This window comes from Dendrobates tinctorius, unplaced genomic scaffold (assembly GCF_039654945.1).
Source record: "Dendrobates tinctorius isolate UK_male_01 unplaced genomic scaffold, ASM3965494v1 ptg000011l, whole genome shotgun sequence".
NCBI lineage: Eukaryota > Metazoa > Chordata > Amphibia > Anura > Dendrobatidae > Dendrobates > Dendrobates tinctorius.
Window position 1 is genome coordinate 59,356,840 of NW_027361679.1, and position 19,968 is coordinate 59,376,807.

General features: G+C 41.2%; 1 protein-coding gene across 2 annotated transcripts in view; it reads left to right on the forward strand.

Moving 5' to 3' along the window:
* STAP1 (signal transducing adaptor family member 1) overlaps window positions 1-19,968 on the forward strand; it is a 153,785-nt gene that overhangs the window by 56,365 nt on the left and 77,452 nt on the right. For both annotated transcript variants that reach the window (XM_073542587.1, XM_073542591.1), the window contains exon 2: window positions 12,329-12,397. In XM_073542587.1, coding sequence (XP_073398688.1) covers window positions 12,329-12,397 — 69 coding nt within the window. The remainder of the gene's footprint in view (window positions 1-12,328; window positions 12,398-19,968) is intronic.

A 19,968-nucleotide genomic window follows, 5' to 3' on the forward strand; every position in this document is an offset into this window, starting at 1 on the left:
TGGATGGTGGGATACCACAGCTCAGGAGGAGGTGCATGCAGTACCTCTGTGGCGACTGAGCCTCAGGGGCGCCACATATTCAGCATTAGATAGGAGCAGTTTAATTAGGTGGAAATGTGGGGGGAAAACAGTAACAAAAGGGGGAGGACACATACATGTCACCTACATTGGAACATTGCTCATGATTATACAATTATTATAGAATAGTTTTTAATCGTGAATGCAAAGCCTGCTAAGTTAGTATTAGCTACAAAGAAAATAATGGGTTGGTAAGCAACCTAATGCTATGAGAGAAGACAATAAAATTGAACTATGCTACAACAAGGGTTGAAACCTTTCACCCTCATACTGTTAAATGTAAGTTGTGGGTGTATTGAATGGGCTAGCCCATGCTCTACCAAGCATGCACTAGTGGTCAATTCCAACATATGCTCAGAATGCAGTCCCTGCTCATTGTGTAATATTTCTTTAAAGCCTTGCTGGCTTTAGAAAGAAGTAATGCGCTAACAAGAGATCGCACTGTCCGTGCAAATTGAAAAGGAGAGAAGGCAGGGAGAAGAGAGACCAGCCAAGCCCTCAAAACAGACATCCCATTTCAGGGTGGCAACATCTCTTTCAGGCTAGCAGATTGGTCTCTGTTCTTGGATTCTTTTTGGATTCTGTTGTTTGGATTTTTTTCTTCAAAAAAAGTTAGCACATTTTTTAATTATCTTAAAGATACAAATAATACAGGATCTCAATGATGATGAAGTCAGGCTCTTGTGCACACTGAAAGTACAAAGTTTATATATAAATGTATAGAAGAAATTGAAATAATTAGAGTGAAGTTGTATGAGGATAATAAACTTAGCAATTATATAACATTTTTGTAAACGTTATTGGACATTGTACTTAAAAAAAACCTATTTCATGTTTAATGAAGATTTTTACTTGCATTTGTGGGGGGAGTTTGGTAGGGTACTCCACAGCTCTAAGTTTGCTAATATATTCATCAACATGATAGGACTAATTTTATATGAACATCAGTCCATATGAAAGTTCTAAAAAATGGCTATGCTTTGTAGATTATATACTCATAGCATGGTCAGGTACAGAAGAGATTTTAATGGAGTTTGTTGATTATTTAAATTCATGTCATGAATTTATGACATTTTCTCCAGAAAATAGTAACCAATCTCTTAACTATCTAGATTTTACATTAAATATACAGTACATCATGATAAATTTGAAACTACACTATATACTAAGAATACTGATCACAACACTGTGTCGCATTATGAGAATAGTCATGCCTTTAATGTATTCAATAGTTTAGTTTAGGGATAAATCAATATTTCCTTATCAGAAAGTAAAAACAATTAGAAATCGATTAATAAAAACAGATAGAAAAAGAAAAGATGTGAATAGTCAACTTAAATATACTACAGAACGAAAAGGCACGTATGCATGCTTAATTTGTCAAAGTTGCCATTCTAATAATAATATTAATCTTTATTTAAATAGTTCAAACATATTCCGCAGAGCTTTAGGCTATGTGCACACGCTGCGGTTTTTGCTGCGGTTCCGCTGCGGTTTTGGCCATGTGGAACCGCAGCAGTTCCGCAGACATGGTACAGTACCATGTAACCCTATGGGTTTTCAAAACCGCAGTGCTCGGTTTTTTCCTCGCGGTTTTGCTGCGTTTTTTTTTTCCGCAGCATGTCAATTGTTTCTGCGGATTCCGCTGCGGTTTCACACCTTTAACATAGTAGAGGTGTGAAACCGCAGGGCAAAGTTAGAGATAATACAATAATTAATGAATAATTAATGAAAAGATATCGGCAACCCTGCTCGTAACGGCTTACAGTCTACAATCTATTCGATTATTAAAGGAGAATTCACACGAGTCATTACATGGAAACAATATAACTATTAAAAGTTATTGTACATGTGATCCTAAAACTGTAGTTTACCAATTGAAATGTCCACACAGTATTTCTTATGTAGGTCAAACTAGTAGACCAATTAAATAGAAATTAAATCAGCATAGATCAGGTATTAGATTATTTAAACGAAATCTGTCAGCAGGTTTTTGCAAAGAGACCCTGAATTCAAAGATATATTAGTTAGAATACTGATTGCAGTCGTTCTGACACCAAATTTTTAGATTTAGCAATGAAGCAGAGTTGAGAAAGCTAACCATGCCCACACCAGGCTCTCTATGTACATAGTCTATAGATAGTGAGCTGCTTATCACAGGAGAGAATGTAGTAGGACTTGGGGTACCGTTACACTTAGCGATGCACCAGCGATCCCGACAATGATTTGGATCGCTGGTGCATCGCTAAGTGGTCGCTAGTGAGCTGCCACACAGGCAGATCTCACCAGCGACATAGCAGCCGTCAGGGGTCGCTACTTACCTGTCAGACAAGGCGATCCTGATGTCCTTCCGTCCGCGTCCACGCGTCGCTTGTCGGTGCCACAGGAAGCCTGCAGGAAGCGCCCGACAAGAGAAATGGTCCAGGACGTTCTCGCGCGATCAGCGATGATCAGCGGGGGGAGCCGGTTGGAGGTAAGTATCAGACACAGCGATATCGCTAGCAATATCGCTTCTGCGTCACAAAACCAGCGATGTTATAGCGATATTGCTAGCGGTATCGCTATGTGTAACGGGCCCTTTGGTCTCACACCTACTGTGTCCGAGCAATGATAAGGTCCTGGTGCTAAAGCTCCTGGTGCTAAAACAATCATTGCAAGAAAAGAACAGGATGGAGCTTGATAAGAGAGGCGTCGCTGAAATCTGTGTTTTTTCCCATAAAGTATGCTGTCTTCTGATTACACAACAAAGACCTGATGACAGATTCCCGTTAAGGAATACAGAAAGGTATACTGGATAAAGAAAAATATCGGAAAACTAGCGTAGAGAAAGAAAAATAGAATGCGAGCATCTTGCACTGACAAATAAAGGAAAAAGTGTATTTTGATGTGCTAGAAGTGATAAATGCAAAGGGAGTATTTTATTTTTTTTTTATTACGTATTAATTGTGACATTGTTATAGGTTAACATCTGTAATTACATTCACTTCTTAATACCTTGTATTGCCCCCTCTAACATCAATAGGAATATAGGGAATATAATCCTCAGTTATGCAAATTTGATCATTAAATGGAACAAATTAACTAAAAAAAGTGCAAAGTGCAAATATAAATAAATAAATGAGCCTATGTATATGATGGTGCATCTACTCTTAAAGCTCCATGATCAAATTGAGAAAATTAATTCAAATAAAAAATTAATCTAATTTTTGCAAATAAGTGCCAAGTGCAAGTAAATCTGGAGGAATAGTTTGTTGCCTACTATGGATTATTCAGAGTCTTGTGGATTAGTAAACAAACACGTACACCGCAAATTAAATGCATGAAATGAAATGACAAAGGTTACTTACATTAAGGATAATGCAGTGTAACAAAGAGCCCTAGCTACCACCCCGACAGCGCCGATTCGCCTACCTGTAGATATATAATTTCACAAGATATATATATATATATATATATATATATATATATTGCTCAAAAAAAATAAAGGGACCACTATTCCATTTGCAACAGGCTGTTCCCTTTATTTCCTTGAGCATTATCTAATATATAAAGCTCAATGTGTATGTGTGTATGTGTGTATGTATGTATGTACGTATGTAAGTATGTATGTATGTATGTCCGGGATTGGCATCTGCACCGTTGCAGCTACAGCCACAAAATTTGGCACAGTCACATGTCTGGACCCCGAGAGCGTCATAGGCTATGTTGTGAGGCAAAATATCCACCAAACAATTTTGCCCCTATCTACATAATGGGAAAAAAGTGTCTGTTTGTGTTTCAAGCCCCACCCCTCATTTTGATGTCATAATGGTTGCCATGGTGACGCTGATGTCATCATATGTTGCAAGCCCCGCCCCTCATTGTGATATAATGGTTGCCATGACGACGCTAATGTCAGAATTGTCATGATCTCAGTGCGGGTTTGACTCGCACACGTGGGGTTAATGTCTGGAACCAGTGCAGATGACTGGCATTTCTGGGGTTAAAGGTTGTGATCCCGGTGCAGGCTTACCTGCACACCAGGGGCTATGATTGTGGCCTCTCCCTGGTTCTGGGAGAGGCTTCTTATTGTCATGATCCAGTGTTGGATCTGGCGGTATTAAAAGCACAAAGTGAACTTTTTTTACTTTGGTTAAGTTCAAAGGTGTTTTGACTGTCCCCAGTGGTGGTTGTGGTATTGCACCTTAGGTTAGGTTGCACTTAATTATGGTTCAGGTGTGACACTCTATAAATGGGTCTCAGGGTGTTCACTCACTGCTGGTGATATTTCTTGCTGAGTTGTTGGAGAGCCTGGTGGAATGATGGAGCTGGATAGGAGTCCTGCGCAGTCAGCCAGAGAGAACGAGTGCCAGCTAATGGTGTCTGCAGGAAGGACTGGCATGCTCTGATGGAGTCGCAGTTTATGGTGTCGGCGGGAAGTGCGGGCATGGCTTAGAGGAGTGGCGACTAGGAAGAGAGTGGCACTCACCATGTGGGACTTGGCTGCTGAACTGGACTCAAGCATGCTCGACTTCGGGTCAGAAGCTGAACTCATCCTTGGGACTCTGGTTCTAAGCAGCTGCAACTGGTGGTGGACTCTGCTCCAAGGCTGCACTAAGGTGAAGGATCCTGTTATGGTGATGGATCCGGGTGGAGGAGAAGACGCACGCAGGTGGTGGGCTCTGTTGCTGGGAGCGCACGCAACAGAGCAAAGCTAAGTGGTGTTTCCCCTGTATTGTCTCTTTCCTCATGTGTGTTATTAGTGCAGTGGTGGGATTAGTCTCCGCACCGACCCATTCCCTAGTGAGGGTTTAGGGTCAGGGTGAGCAAGGGCGTTAAGGTACGCATGCGGCGACAGGTGCGGAGCCTGTTTAGGGAATGTAAGGAGTGCAGGGACACTGGCTCAGGGGAGCTTAGGAGGTCTCCACGTCCCCCATTCCCTATCGCAGGGCCCACCATTGTTAAAGTTTCCCAGGTTCCCCCTTTATTATTTGATTATTGTATGTATAACGTGTAATACCTAAATTCGCCAGGTGGAGGCGGCGTATCCACCTGCACGTTTTATTATTTAAATGCGCCCCACTGGAGGCGGTGTATCCAGGGTCACGTGTGTTATGGGTCCGCCTTGCGGAAACATCTGCTTCCTGACACACGTGATCATGACATTTATAGCCTCAGGACGCTCCCATCCCTGTCAGTTATACTCTTGCCCTTGGCATAGTGTGGTGACCCCTAAGTGTGTTTTTGCTGTGTTCTGGTTGCTTGATAATCTGTGTATGACTCGGTCTGTTCTCTGGATATTGCTTTGGATTCTGCTTGGTACCTTCTATGTCTGTTTGGTTTTGACTGCTGCTTGGCCCTGACTATCCGATCTGTCTCATCCTTGGTACGTTATGGCTATCTCTGTGTATGAACCCCATTTTGCCTGACTCTGAGTGATTCTGTATAGTGTCTTTCCATCTCACTAAGCAGGACGCTAAGCCCCGCCCCCTTGCAGTCACATGACCGTAGGTCCCGTGTCTGCTTGCTAAACTTCAGCATCCACAGGTCCTGTGCATCGGTACTTTCTGGCTGTACCTGACCCCGGTACCCCTACAGTGCGGGTGAGTCCCTGCTCAGCGGAGGCTGCACGCCGGCGCTGACAGGTTCCTGACACTCAGGACATGCGCACTGGCTCAGTGAGCAAGTACAGTGCGGTGTTCCTGACGATAATAGGTTGCAATGGCGAAGATGCTATAACAATGGTTGCCATTGTGACGATGATGTCATAATAGGTATATGGGCATGGGACTATGGGATGGAGGATATGTTTGACAGGTATATGGGCACGGGACTATGGGATGGCGAATATGTATGATGGGTATATGGGCATGGGACTATGGGATGGAGAATATGTATGATGGGTATATAGGCATGAGACTATGGGATGGAGGATGTGTGATGGGTATATGGGCACTCGACTATGGGATGGAGGATAATTATGATTTGCTATAACTAACCACAGTTAGTTACTATGCCCGGGCAGCGCCAGGCTCTTCAGCTAGTATATATATATATATATATATATAAAATAAACTTTCACACTCTATTGTCATTCATGTGGCATTAAAGGGTGATTTATAGCCTTGTTTAACCTAATAAATATTTTAAAAAAAACAACATGGGGTCCACCTTAATTTTGATAACCAGAAAAGGTAAAGAAGACAGCTGTGAGCTGATATTATCAGGCTGGGAAGGTCCATTGTTATTGGGCCATTCCCCACCTAAAAATACCAGTCCGCAGCAGCTTCCTCAGAAGTGGTGCTCCACATTAGGTATGCCAATTCTGGTGCTTTACCTCACTATTCCCAATTGCCCTGGTGTGGTGGCAAGCAGGATAATTGGGCTTGGGGTTTATGTCAGCTGTGATTTGTCAAAAATCACAAGTGCCATGAAGTCCTGGTGTTAGTAATGGAGAGGTATCTATCAGACACCCCCATTACTAACCCAGTAATAAAAAATAAAACACACAAAAATTTCCCAACACTTTCCCTGGTTCACCAATTTATTTAAAAAAAAAAAATGCAATTCCGCCACATACCTGAGAATCTGATGTAGTCCAGCAAATCTATCACAGGTCACAAATACCTGAAAAATAAAAAGAGAAAAAGAAAAACAAGATGTTTTCACACATATCCGACGTAGTCCAGCTTTTCCCGAATTTGGCCCCAGTAGCAATGCATAGGAGTAACTTTACTGCTATTCACAGTTGCCTGGAACTGATGTCAGCACTCATCAGAGTCCCCGGGTCCCACTGCACTCTGCAAAACTTGGTGGCTATGAACAGCAGTGACGTAACTATACCGCTCATCAGAGTATCAATGAGGGCAGTGTGACCCAGCGTCTGTGCTGAGCATTATAGTTACTGATGTCACTGCTGTTCAAAGCCACTGGGTCTCACGGAGCGCAGCATGAACCGTGAGTGGCTGCAGTTAAAAGTCTATGGAGACTCAGAACTAGTTTCCAAAGACTTTTATCTATGGATTTGGGCAACGTTGTGGGAAGTGCTGGACTACGTCGGACCTGCTTGGGACACTTACTTTCTAATAAATTGGTGAACGTGGGACCATGTCTTGTTTTTCCCCCTCTTTTTATGTTTTACAGGTATCCATTTGTGGACTACTTCAGATTTTGTTAACTACATCACATTCCCTGGAACGTGGCAGACTTGCATGGGGTTTTGTTTTTTTAATAAATTGGATAACCCGGGAAAGTGTAGGGGAGTGTTTATTCAAAGAAAATATTTTTGTGTGTGTTTACGATTGCTTACTGGGTTGGTAACGGGGGTGTCTGATAAACACCTCTCCATTACTAACACTATGTCCTCATGGCAGCTGTGATTTTTGACAAATCATAGCTGACATCAACCCCAAGCCCCTTAATCCCCAATTGCCAATGCACCAGGGCAATTGGGAAGAATAAAGGTGATGCACCAGAATTGGCACATCTAATGTGATTCACCACTTTTGGGGTGGATGAGGGCTGGCATTTTTTGGCTGGGAAGGGCACAATAACCAGGGACCTTCCCAGCCTGATAATATCACCTAACAGCTGTCTGCTTTACCTTTGCTGGTTATCAAAAATAGGGGGATGCCACTTTTTATTATTTATTAATTAGGTTAAACAAGGCTAAACACCCTTAGTGTCACAACAAAGGCACTAAAGGGTGCAAGTTTATTATATGTAGGGTGCTTTGGAATTTATATATCTGCAGGACATCTATCTGTTGCTACTCCTATATACAAGCTGCTTGGTGCTTCTTCTATTCTAGTTATCCATTTTATTTAACTAATATTGAACTATTTATTATCTATCTATTATACAGTAGGGAAGATAAGTATTTGAGACACTGAAAATTTTACAAGTTTTCCCACCTACAAGAATAGAGAGGTCTGTAATTTTATTGTAGGTACTCTTCAACTGTGTGACAGAATCTTAAAAAAAATCCAGAAAATCATATTGTATGATTTTCACATTGTATGATTTTAATGCATGAAATAAGTATTTGATACAATAGAAAAAATGAACTTAATATTTGGTATAGAAACCTTTGTCTGCAATTACAGAGGTCAGACATTTCCTGTAGTTCTTGACCAAGTTTGCGCACACTGGAGTAGGAATTTTGGCTCACTCCTCCAGATCTTACTGGTTTCGGGTTTGTCGCTGGGCAACATTGAGTTTCAGCTCAATCCAAAGATATTCCATTGGGTTCAGGTCTGGAGACTGGCTAGACCACTCCAGAACCTTGAAATGCTTCTTATGGAGCCACTCCATAGTTGCCCTGGCTTTGTATTCAGGGTCCTTGTCATGATGGAATGAGTGAAGGAGGATGTAGGCCAAAGTCTCGCTATACATTACCCCATCCCTTCTCCCTTCAATATGGTGCAGTTATCCTGTCTCCTTTGCAGAAAACAACCCCCAAAGTATGATGTTTCCCCCACCATGCTTCACGGTTGGGACAGTGTTCTTAGGACTGAACTCAGCCTTCTTCTTCCTCCAAACACGACTTATACCAAAAAGTTTTGTTTTGGTCTCATCAGACCACATGAATTTCTCCCATGCCTTCTCTGGATCATCCAGATGGTCATTAACGAGCTTCAAACAGGCCTGGATATGTGCTGGTGTGAAGATAGGGACATTGAGTGCCCTGCAGGATTTTAATTCATGAAGGCTAAAGGCCCCTTTACATTTAGCGATGCACCAGCGATCCCGACAACGATACGACCCGGTCAGGATCGCTGGTGCATCGCTAAAGGGTCGCTAGTGAGCTGCCACACAGGCAGATCTCACAGCGATGCAGCAGCGATACAGCGGTCATTACCTTTCAGACGTGGTGATCCTGACGTCCTCCCGTCCACGTCCACGCGTCGCTCGTCGGCGCCAGCAGGAAGCGCCCGACGAGAAATGGAGCTGCGCGATCTCGCGCGATCAACGATAGACAGCGGGGGAGCCAGTCAGAGGTAAGTATCACACATAGCGATATCGCTAGCAATATCGCTGCTGCGTTGTGATGCTTTAGCGATATTGCTAGCGATATCGCTATGTGTAAAACCCCCTTTAGTGTGTTACTAACAGTAATGTTTGAGACTGTGGTCATAGCTCTCTTCAGGTCATTGACTATGTTCTCCCGTGTAGTTCTAAGCTGATTACTGACCATTCTCAGAATTATCCTTACCCCATGAAGCAAGATATTGCATGGAGCCCCAGACCAAGGAAGATTGACAGTCATCTTGTGTTTCTTCTATTTTCTAATATTTGTGCCAGCAGTTATTGCCTTCTCACCAAGCTGCTTGCTTACTGTCCTGTGGCCCATCCCAGCCTTGTGCAGACCTACAATTTTGTCTCTGCTGTCAGCTCTTTGGTCTTGGCCATGGTGGAGAGGTTGTAGTTTGATTGATTGAATGTGTGGACAGGTGTCTATTATATAGGTAAAGCATTCAAATAGGTGCAATTAATACAGGTAATGACTGCAGAGTTGGAGGGATTCTTAGAGAAAAACTAGCAGCTCTGTAAGAGCCAGAATTCTTGCTGGTTGGTAGGTGATCAAATACTTATTTCATGCAATAAAATGCAATTTAATTATTTAAAAATCATACAATGTCATTTTCTGTTTTTTATTTTTAAATTCTGTCTCTCATAGTTGAATTGTACTAATGATAAAAATTACAGACCTCTCCATTCTTTGTAGGTGATAAAACTTGCAAAATCGGCAGTGTATCAAATACTTATTTTCCCAACTGTATATCTAATATCTATCTATCTATCTGTCTAGCTATCTATCTATTGATCGATCGATCTCTTTATGTAAGATTGATTCATTAGTTTGAAAACTAGCTCAAAATTACAAAGAGAATTATAATATGTAAAAGATGATGCTAAAACTGTATTGCATTGGAATACATGCGCATATCATATAGATGCTAGGCAAGAAAAATATTGCAGACTTGCATTGCACTCGCCTGACAATACGCATGACACTCACCTGACACTTGTCCAAAATTTCAAGATGAACATCGGAGCAATTTTCAATATGCAGATGTGAGCGAACTCTTACACTATTTATCTGTAGAGTAACCCTATATCTTCTGGTAAATAGCACTATCCAAGGGTGACAGGTTACCTTTAACACAAAATGCTGATTTGATTAAAAGGTCATTTTATGATGATAGCGTCTCATTTAGGCGAATGCATTGCAGGCATGACAGCTTGGAGATCCATTTTACTAAATTATGATTGTGTCTATTGAGCCAATCCTGAAGGACACCCCCCAACAGACTTTTACACACTGAAAGAAAAGAAAAGTTAATGATCTCCAAGCTATCATGCATGCCAAAGACACTGTGTTGGAGGAATCCATATTTAATGTTCCAGCGATGTTTGGATAGTGTGCCCTATGGATTGAAGCTTGCAAGAGACTCTATAACATGTAACCACATATTTGGTGTTGAAATGAAGAACAAGAATAAAACTTGTATGTGCAAAACGTACATATGAAAGAGTCCATGGGTCAGGTTCAGACAACTGTATGAAAAATCGATCGAATTTCATCCGTGTGTGAGCTGTGTGTCTATTTTATACATCCATGTGAATCAGTACTTATGTATGGAGGTTGAACTGACGGATGCCTGTAGTAAGAGGCAGAGAGGTAGTGCAGTGTAGATACAAAAGCGCTGAGATTAAGAGAAAAAGGTGCCGTGTTGTAGTTTGACCATTAGAGGGCAGTGGGGAGTGTAGGAATGTGACTGTGTAGCTGCCATTGGTCAAATTAACTGTCAGGTGATAGTGGGCGGAGCTACAAGGACTGGGAGTATAAGAGGTCAGGGAAGGTTCTGGAAAGTCCAGTCAGCCAGGGGAGCTCACTAGTAAGGAGGTTATGCTGTAGTGAGAGAGACGGTAGAAAGCCTCCAGAGAGGAACTGACAGTTGAGATGGTCACGGGGTGGCCCAGAGGACAGTAGCCGCAGACGGAGACGGGGGGTGCCAAACGGACGGTGTACTTGGAATGGTGAAGCGCTATGGTGGATTGGCCTAGGGCAGCCACAGTGAGAAGAGCCACAAAGGACGCCACGACAGTGAAGGTCCCCTGGTCTGTGAACAAAAGGACTGTGAAATTCCTGTGATGCATGGCGGTGGTCGTCAGAGAGGCGGCCAATAAAAACTGACCTGTTGAATATAACCCCTGTCTCAGTCTCGTGTCTATCGGCGGCAAGAAGTGGGTCACCCCCCATTCCTGTAGGATCGCTCCCTCACCCATCCTACACTTACACATCACCAGCTTAAAATGGACAGGATCAAATAGGTTAATAATTGCAATATATCTGTAAAAATCGGATGCAATATGGATGTTCTGTATGGGATCCAATTTTTGTTTTCCACAAGTATAGACTTGAATTAGCAAACACCATCTAAAATATGGAAACCGGTAATGCATGCTGTTATTTTTTTTTTTTACATGGAATCTCTGTCCATGTGAAAAAAACTGTCTGAACTGCCCTATTGAATAACATGGTCCTTACACTGTCCGATTTTAATCCAACAGTGCATGTCCATGTAATACGCTCATCTGAACAAACCCTAGGGCTAAGTTCTCATCTGAATGTGGAATTTTGTTTTCCTGTTGCAGAAACGGAAAACCAGAATTGATACGGTGGATGGATCATCGGCCAAATGATGAACACAAATGTTACGAACAGATCCTCTTAGCTACTATTGGGTCATTCAGTTTTACTTCATGTCATTTTACTGGGAAAAAAAATAACTGCTCCTTCCGATTAAAGTGAAAAAAATCTGTGACCGAGGCTCCAGCAAAGCCTTACTCGTACATCGTACATACAATGGAGAAGGTTTATTCTTACTGGATCGTGTACATACGGTGCAGCAGCTCTTCCCCAAGGGTAATGGGCATCAAACATTAAGAGCGTGAACATCTTGGAGGAAGAAATCCTTTAGATGATGCACTGGTGCAACTTTGAAACCCTACTCATCATTTCAAGCACAAGAATGGCCCAGCGACTTAATAAACAATAGGTTTATCCAAAACCCAATATATTTTTCTATTTGCTAAAAAAAAGGTGAAATTACATTGATCAATCTGCGCCTTTGTTTCCAGTATGTGTACTAATTTGTGCCAATATTTGTCACTCTCAAAATAATTTATTCTCTGCTAGGGAATATAGACTCTTGTATAAATTTTTATTATTCTATATAATTAGAAAGCTATTTTTGGTTTCTAGGAAGTCAAGTACTGGACTGAACTGCGAGGAACAAAACTATTTCTTTACACTGATAAAAAGCAAGAAAAGGTAAGTCATGTGTGTCTGTGGCTGCGCAAGAAGACCAGATGAGTGAAACAAATGCATTCTACTAATTTTATCAATAATATTAGATTTACTGACATGCATAACTGGGTAATTAAAAGGCTGCTATGGGTCATAACTTAACAATGTAGCTGGAAAAATATGTTCTTGTGGTGTCTCAACTTTTTATGTAGACCTACAACATCTTAGGCCAAGTATACTTTGTATTCAGCAATGGTTTGATGGCTTCCATCCAGGACATCCATCTGAATCCCTGGAAAACAGGATTCAGGTGTGCCCCATTTGAAGCCATTCTTTATAGGACAAAATTAAGTTGAACTGGACTTAATTTGTGTAGTTTTTTGTTGTCCATCTGTTTAAGTACGCAAAATGTGCAACTGTTGTCACTTTTTGTCATAATTGTGACAATTTTAAACTATTTTTATGGGACCAAAATATGCCTTCAATATACAACTGACACCCCATTGCAATGACCGCAATTAAAGATAATTCCCACTTTTCCAATCCCTCAAATGCAACATATGCAATAGAAATAATTAGATCAGGGCCACATGAGCTTGAGGTGTTCATCAAATGCCATGGGCACTGGTGTCTTGGGATTGGGTTAATGGGAAACACATTTTGCACACAATAGTGCCTACATATTTCAGACCACTTTACAGACATTGACATCACTGTCACCATTGGGGCTCACAAATTAAATTTCCTAACAGTATATCTTTGGAGTCCTCTGAGAAAACAGACACAAGAGAACATACAAACTTCTTGCAGATGTTGTCCTTGTTGGGATTAGATACCGGGACTTCAGTGCTACGTAGCCACCTTGCTGCCCCATAACATAACATTGGGACATATTGTATTTATCACAATATGCATTATACTTTTCTCAGAACAGTGACAGTTTGATATCAGAGAAAGTATTAAATAGATCAGACTCGAATGTTCTGCCCACAGCAAGCTTCTTTCAATGATCCTATGTAAGTAAAGATTCATGGAGAATCTACATTTTTACATCAGAAAATGGCATATCCAGAAGATTTGAGAGTCCTCAGTGGTTGATACCTTTTAATGGCTAACTGAAAAGATGGTAATAAATTGCAAGCTTTCGAGACTACTCAGATCTCTTCATCAGGCTAGACTAATACAAAATCTGAAGAGTTTTAATTTTTTAATAATTGTGCCTTCTCACCAAGCTGCTTGCCTATAGTTCTGTAGCCCATCCCAACCTTGCGCAAGTCTACAATTTTGTTCCTGTTGTCCTTATATAGCTCTTTGGTCTTGGCCATGGTGGAGAGGTTGGAGTGTGATCGATTGAGCGTGTGGGCAGGTGTCATTTATACAGGTAACAAGGTCAAACACGTGCAATTAATACAGGTAATGAGTGCAGAGTAGGAGGGCTTTTTAAAGAACTACTAATTGGTTTGTGAGAGTCAGAATTCTTGCTGGTTGGTAGGTGATCAAATACTTATTTCATACAATAAGGTGCAATTTACTTGTTTAAAAATTATACAATGTGATTTTCTGTTTTTTTTTGTTTTTTTTATATTTTTAAATTCTATCTCTCATAGTTGAAGTGAACCTACGATAAAAAATTACAGTCCTCTCCATTCTTTGTAGGTGAGAAAACTTGCAAAATCGGCAGTGTATCAAATACTTAGTTTCCCCACTGTATAAGCATGCTAAATCAGGTGACACACGTTTCACCATGAAAAATTGCAACACCAAGAAGAAAAAATTGCGGAATTATAGAAATCCCAGGATCGATAGACATGTGAATGATATGCAGATGATGACAAAATGGAAGCAAAATATTCAAATTTTTTTAATTTATTCAGTATCACGTACAATTGCCTTGGGCAGAAATTCACGCACTTAAGGGGGTTTTACACGATATCGCTATAACGTCACCGATTTTGTGATATCGCTATGTGTGATACTTACCTCCGACCGGCTCCCCCGCTGTCCATCGCTGATCGGGCGGCTCCATTTCTCGTCGTCAGCTTCCTGTTCGGGCTTCCTGCTGTGAAGACGAGCGACGCGTGGAGGCGGGCGGGAGGACGTCAGGATCGCTGTGTGTGAAAGGTGAGTATCGTGCGCTGCATCGCTGCTGCATCGCTGTGAGGTCTGCCTGTGTGACAGCTCACTAGCGATCATTTAGCGATGCACCAGCGATCCTGACCAGGTCAGATCGCTGGTCGGATTGCTGGTGCATCGCTAAATGTAAAAGGGCCTTTACACACCTTACGCATTGCCCACATGGTCTCCAGATGAACTGAGACTCACATGGAGCCTCTCTAGCAATGAGACCTCCCTCTTTTGTATGGACGTCAGAGATTGGTCTAAAGACCACGTGGGCAATGTCATGAGGGAATGTCACACCAGTCCAAACGCATGGGATTATGGTGTGGGTGGAATATTATACAGTAGCTTGATGCCTCTAGGTATATTAACAGCTTGTTGTTATATTAATTTGGTCATTGGACCAGTTACTACGGCCATTTCTCCAGTCTCCCAAGTATGTTTTCCAACAAACCAATGCCAGGCCGCATGTCGCAGATCATTGACATGTCTGTCGATCCTGTGATTTGCAGAATGCCTCTAGTTTTCCTTTTTAGTGTTGAGGGGGAAGCAACTGAAAAATTACAACGTCTACGTTTACATAACGCAAATAAACTTTTTTTTATTGATTTTATGGCATGTTTCAATTATACATTGTAAAACCCAAAAATGTGTTTTTTTTTATTCAAAGAAAACATTGATGCAAGTGATTTATAAAAATGGTTATTGTGCACACTTCTGCACTATAATCATTTCTTTGTGTAATTGGAGGTAGACTTCAAAGGGATTCTGTCACCAGAATTCATACTACAAACTGCCAACATCATGAAATAGATTCCCAGCCTAATATGATCTCTGTCTGGACTCATAAAATGCGCACTTTTATTTCATGATTATACAGCTATTCAAGTATGGATTTTCTGAGCAAGTACACCAGCTTCATCAGATCCATTTTATAAAGTATGAAGTTTATATTGCAAAATTTTATAAGTCATTCTGTAACCCCTTCACCACCTTGGGTTTTTCCGTTTTTGAGTGTCTGTTTTTTGTTCCCCTTCAGAGATTGACAGCAGCATTTAACATGTTAACAGCCATGGATGGATCGTGAATCCTCCCACGGCTGTTAGGGGCACATCACAGGTGATGAAATCAGCTGACATGTGCCAGAAAAGTTGCGGGATCATCACGAGAGCCCACAACAAACAGGGGGAGCCCACCTTAGATGCAGCTACAGTATATGTCTAAGATGTGAAAGGGGTTAATACAACAATGGACTAGTTTGTCAGTAGGACAAAGCCAGATGTGGGCTTCAAACTTTTCAGAGAATATCTACTCTATGTGCTTTTAAGTATTCTGATTTAAAGAGAAACCCTGCTCTGGAATGACATTTTATGGTGGAGTTTTGTCTGATAATGTGATGTTTATTATTTGTTCAATCAGAAACGTAAATGCAGAATTCTCCTCGCTCTCGTCATCAGAAACAGGTGTGAATGGGTGCTCAGATGAATTGCACAGTAAAGGCTTGTTCACTTAATAGACCTATTATGTCAGATATCAGCAAACTGTCACATTTTCTTTTACATTTCAACTAGGAAATGTGTTAAATGTTCTAGTAAAAGTTATTTTACAATTACTTTTTGTATTTTCCATAGCACAACATTTTTGGTGAACATGATAGCAAATCTACTATATAATTGTCTAATTCTGTCTCTCTGTTTGTAACGGAGATCCCACGTCTCTGATTGGTCGGCCGGACGCGACCAATCAGCGACAGGCGCAGTCCGGCCGTGAATTGGCGCAGAATTTGAACGACGCACGCCACCGCTACCGTCGGGAAATCTGCAGCGCTAGCCGCAGGTCATCTCCTGCCGCACGGATCTAATGCTGTAGATAAGCCCCCCGATGAAACCTGAAAGATAAGAAAAAATAGCTAGATTATACTCACCCCGGCGTTTGGTCCGGTCCAATGGGTGTCGCCGTCCCGTCCAGCGCCTCCCATCTTCATACGACGATGACGTCCTCCTCCTTGCTTCTCCCTCGGCTCCTGCGCATGCGTACTTTATCGGCCCTGTTGAGTACTGCAGTGTGCAGGCGCCGGACCTCTCTGACCTTTCCCGGCGCCTGCGCACTGCAGTACTTTACTATGCCCTCAACAGGGCAGATAAAGTACGTGTACACAGGAGCCGAGGGAGAAGCAAGGAGGAGGACATCATCATATGAAGATGGGAGTCGCCGGACCGGACTGCGACACCCACCGCCCCCGCCCCCCGGTGAGCATAATCTAACGTGTTTTTCTTATTTTTCAGGTTACATCAGGGGCTTATCTACAGCATTACAGAATGCTGTAGATAAGCCCCTGATGGCGGTGGCCCCAGCTTATGGGGAAAAATGGGGTGACAGATTCCCTTTAACCCCTTCGTGACAGCCAATACGTATATTTACTGACCTGAGATATAAGGCAATATCATCCCCATACAGGTGACAATCCAGCAGCTGTCGGCTGTCCACTATATCTGACAACTTGCTGTATCACAAATGATCGGTGTTGGCACCATCCATATCTGTTTAACCCCTTAGTTGCTGCTGTCAAAAGTGACTACATCAAATAAATGGTTAATAGATTGTGGGGGCTTGCACTTTAATCTAATTGACACACTGAGATCATGAATGTGTGGTCCTGATGTTTGCCATAGCATTGCGACATTTTTAAACCTCCTAAAAGGCTAACAAAATAAATTAGCGTTTTAAAAATGGTGCTGATGTAAAGCAGACATGTGGGAAATGTTATTTATTAATGTTTTTCTGTAGTATGACTATCTGGATTAAAGGGATAATCATTTAAAGTTTGAAAATTGCAATTTTACCTAAGACTCACTTGTAATATTAAAGAACTAGTCGGTAGTAAACCAAAATCAACAAGCTTCCATATATTTGCTACCATAACTTTGCTTTATAACCCAAGTAATTTCCTAATTGGCTCCCTCTTCCCCGTCTTCCAGCTCTAAAAAAAATCTTATGTACATTGCACTATAAAAAATGCCATATTTCCTTCAGTTTTTATGCATTATTGAATGCGTACTGGATGTCAGATTTTAGAGTTATTTTGCTTCATTTTTTTTCTTTAGCTTTATACTTTTATTTAGAAATGACTTTTTTGAACAGAATGAAATGACAGCACGTAATAAAACAAGTACAGTTGAGGAAAATGCCTAAAATAATTAACCATATTTGTTGAACTTTGCTCACTGTCAAAGTCCAATTGCATGTTGAAACCTCAGGTGTGCAACCTTAAAAGAAAAAAATAGAAAAGAGCATAAGCACCAAGAGAGGGGAGGGAAAAGAAGGAAAAGGGAAGAGAGAAAAAAGGGGACTATTACTATGGAACGTCAATCAGCAATATTAAAAAAGGCTCAAAAACAGAAAAAGAAAGGCACAAAACATCAAATATTGATGCCGATACAAGCCAATAGTTTTACATTAAAACATTGATAACTGTTTTGTAAGGGTTCCAAGGATTGTCTTTTATACATCAATTAGATTAGTAATTGAGCGCAGCTGCGCTAACACCTACCAAAGAGGTGCCAGCGTACGTACCCCGAAAGTGACTGGCACGGTATAAGATCTAAGATTTGTCTGACTCATTGCGCTTACGCAGGATAACCGCTATTCACATTGTCTATTTAACATAGGCATATTGATACAATCCTTTTTTTTTTCTCTCTCTGGAATGAGCTGTGAATAGCGGTTGTCCTGCGTAAGCGCAATGAGTCAGACAAATCTTAGATCTTATACCGTGCCAGTCACTTTCGGAGTACGTACGCTGGCACCTGCGTTCTGGATAGAATTCAGCCCTGACAGGGGTTATACAATGTAATCATTGGCCGCTAGCCGTCTATGTGTCCTACAGCCTCTTTCGTAGGTGTTAGCGCAGCTGCGCTCGATTACTAATCTAATTGATGTATAAAAGACACAACTAACAGTCAGTACCCCTGACGAAGCCACAACTGGTGGCGACACGCGTCGGGTCTCGGGACGCTCAGGCTCCACTTCACCTCTAATTCGTAATTTTTATATAAATAATTTAAAGCTGAGCTCAGTATTCTTTGCAGGCGGCTATTGTTAGCCTGTGCTATCTAATTTTAGCATGCCTGATTAATCGTGACAATTTGAGTTATTCTTAGGGAAGCATGCATACCCCTTTAGGATATTGCTAATATCATTGTATTAGGGGGCTACTCAAGCCGGATAGTGTTTTTGGGCTGGTTAAGCATGTTTTTTGCAGGCATATTATATTCTCTGCTACATGATTTAAATCATTTTCATCTGTATGCACAATACATGCTGTCTTAGTGCTGTTTAACTCATTTGTGACCACTTGCCATCATTTGTATTTATGGTATGTGCATTCATTTGTTCTTATGAACTAGTCTTTATGCAAAGCCTTTATATTGTGGTATGCTATCTATATACACATTTGGTTCTCTATTGAGTTATTTCATGTTGAATGTGGAGCCATGAGGGTTTGGCTCTATTTTGAGCCTAGATTTTCATGTCACACGTGTGACCAATTTTAATGTTTTTAACGATTGGGTGTTTTGGTTTGTGTGTCTAAATAAAGATTGTTATATTTTTTTCTAAATCCTATGTTGGGTGATCCCCAATGTGTGGCCTATATCTTCTCTCTTCTTTGTAAATATGCCCGGGAAGAATACATCTATTAATATTAGGAGAGTCCAGTCGGTGGTTCAGTACAGCTCCCTGGTGCCAGATAATATGTGGGCCTTGGCCTCGTTAGACGCAGCTAAGGCCTTTGACTCCCGTTTGGACACCATTGGTTTATATGCTGACGACATGGTGATATTCATGGATAACACAGAAGAAACAATACCACATGTGATTGCCACAATAGACAAATTTAGTAATTATTCGGGATTATATATAAACTGGGATAAATCCGCTTTAATGCCTCTCTTCCACAGTCCAATAGATCACCTTGAAATGTTATCTTCACTGTCTGTTGTAACTAATTTTAAATACCTGGGAATAAATATACCACAAAACAGTAAACTTGATTTACAACTCAATATTCTGCTTCTGTTGGAACTTGTAAAGCTCAAATTCGCTATTTGGAGCAAATTACCATTATCTGTCTCTGGACATATTAACTTAATTAAAATGATCCTACTCCCAAAGCTTAATTATTCCCTCCAACATAGTGCAGTATTGATTCCTAAATCCTTTTTCTCAGGTCTAAATTCATTGACCTCATCCTTTATATAGGGAAAGACCAGACCCAAACTCAAACTGTCCACCTTACCTAGGTCTAGACAGAGTGGGGGAGCGGTGCTCCCGGATTTCTTTTTATATTATTTGGCTGGGCAGAGCAGAGCCTTGAGTAAATGGATGCCCAATAATTATCTACCTAATTAGGAGAGCAATTTGGCCCATGCTGCAGGGACCTACTGCTTGTTGGACTTTTTAGAAATAGATAAACCTAA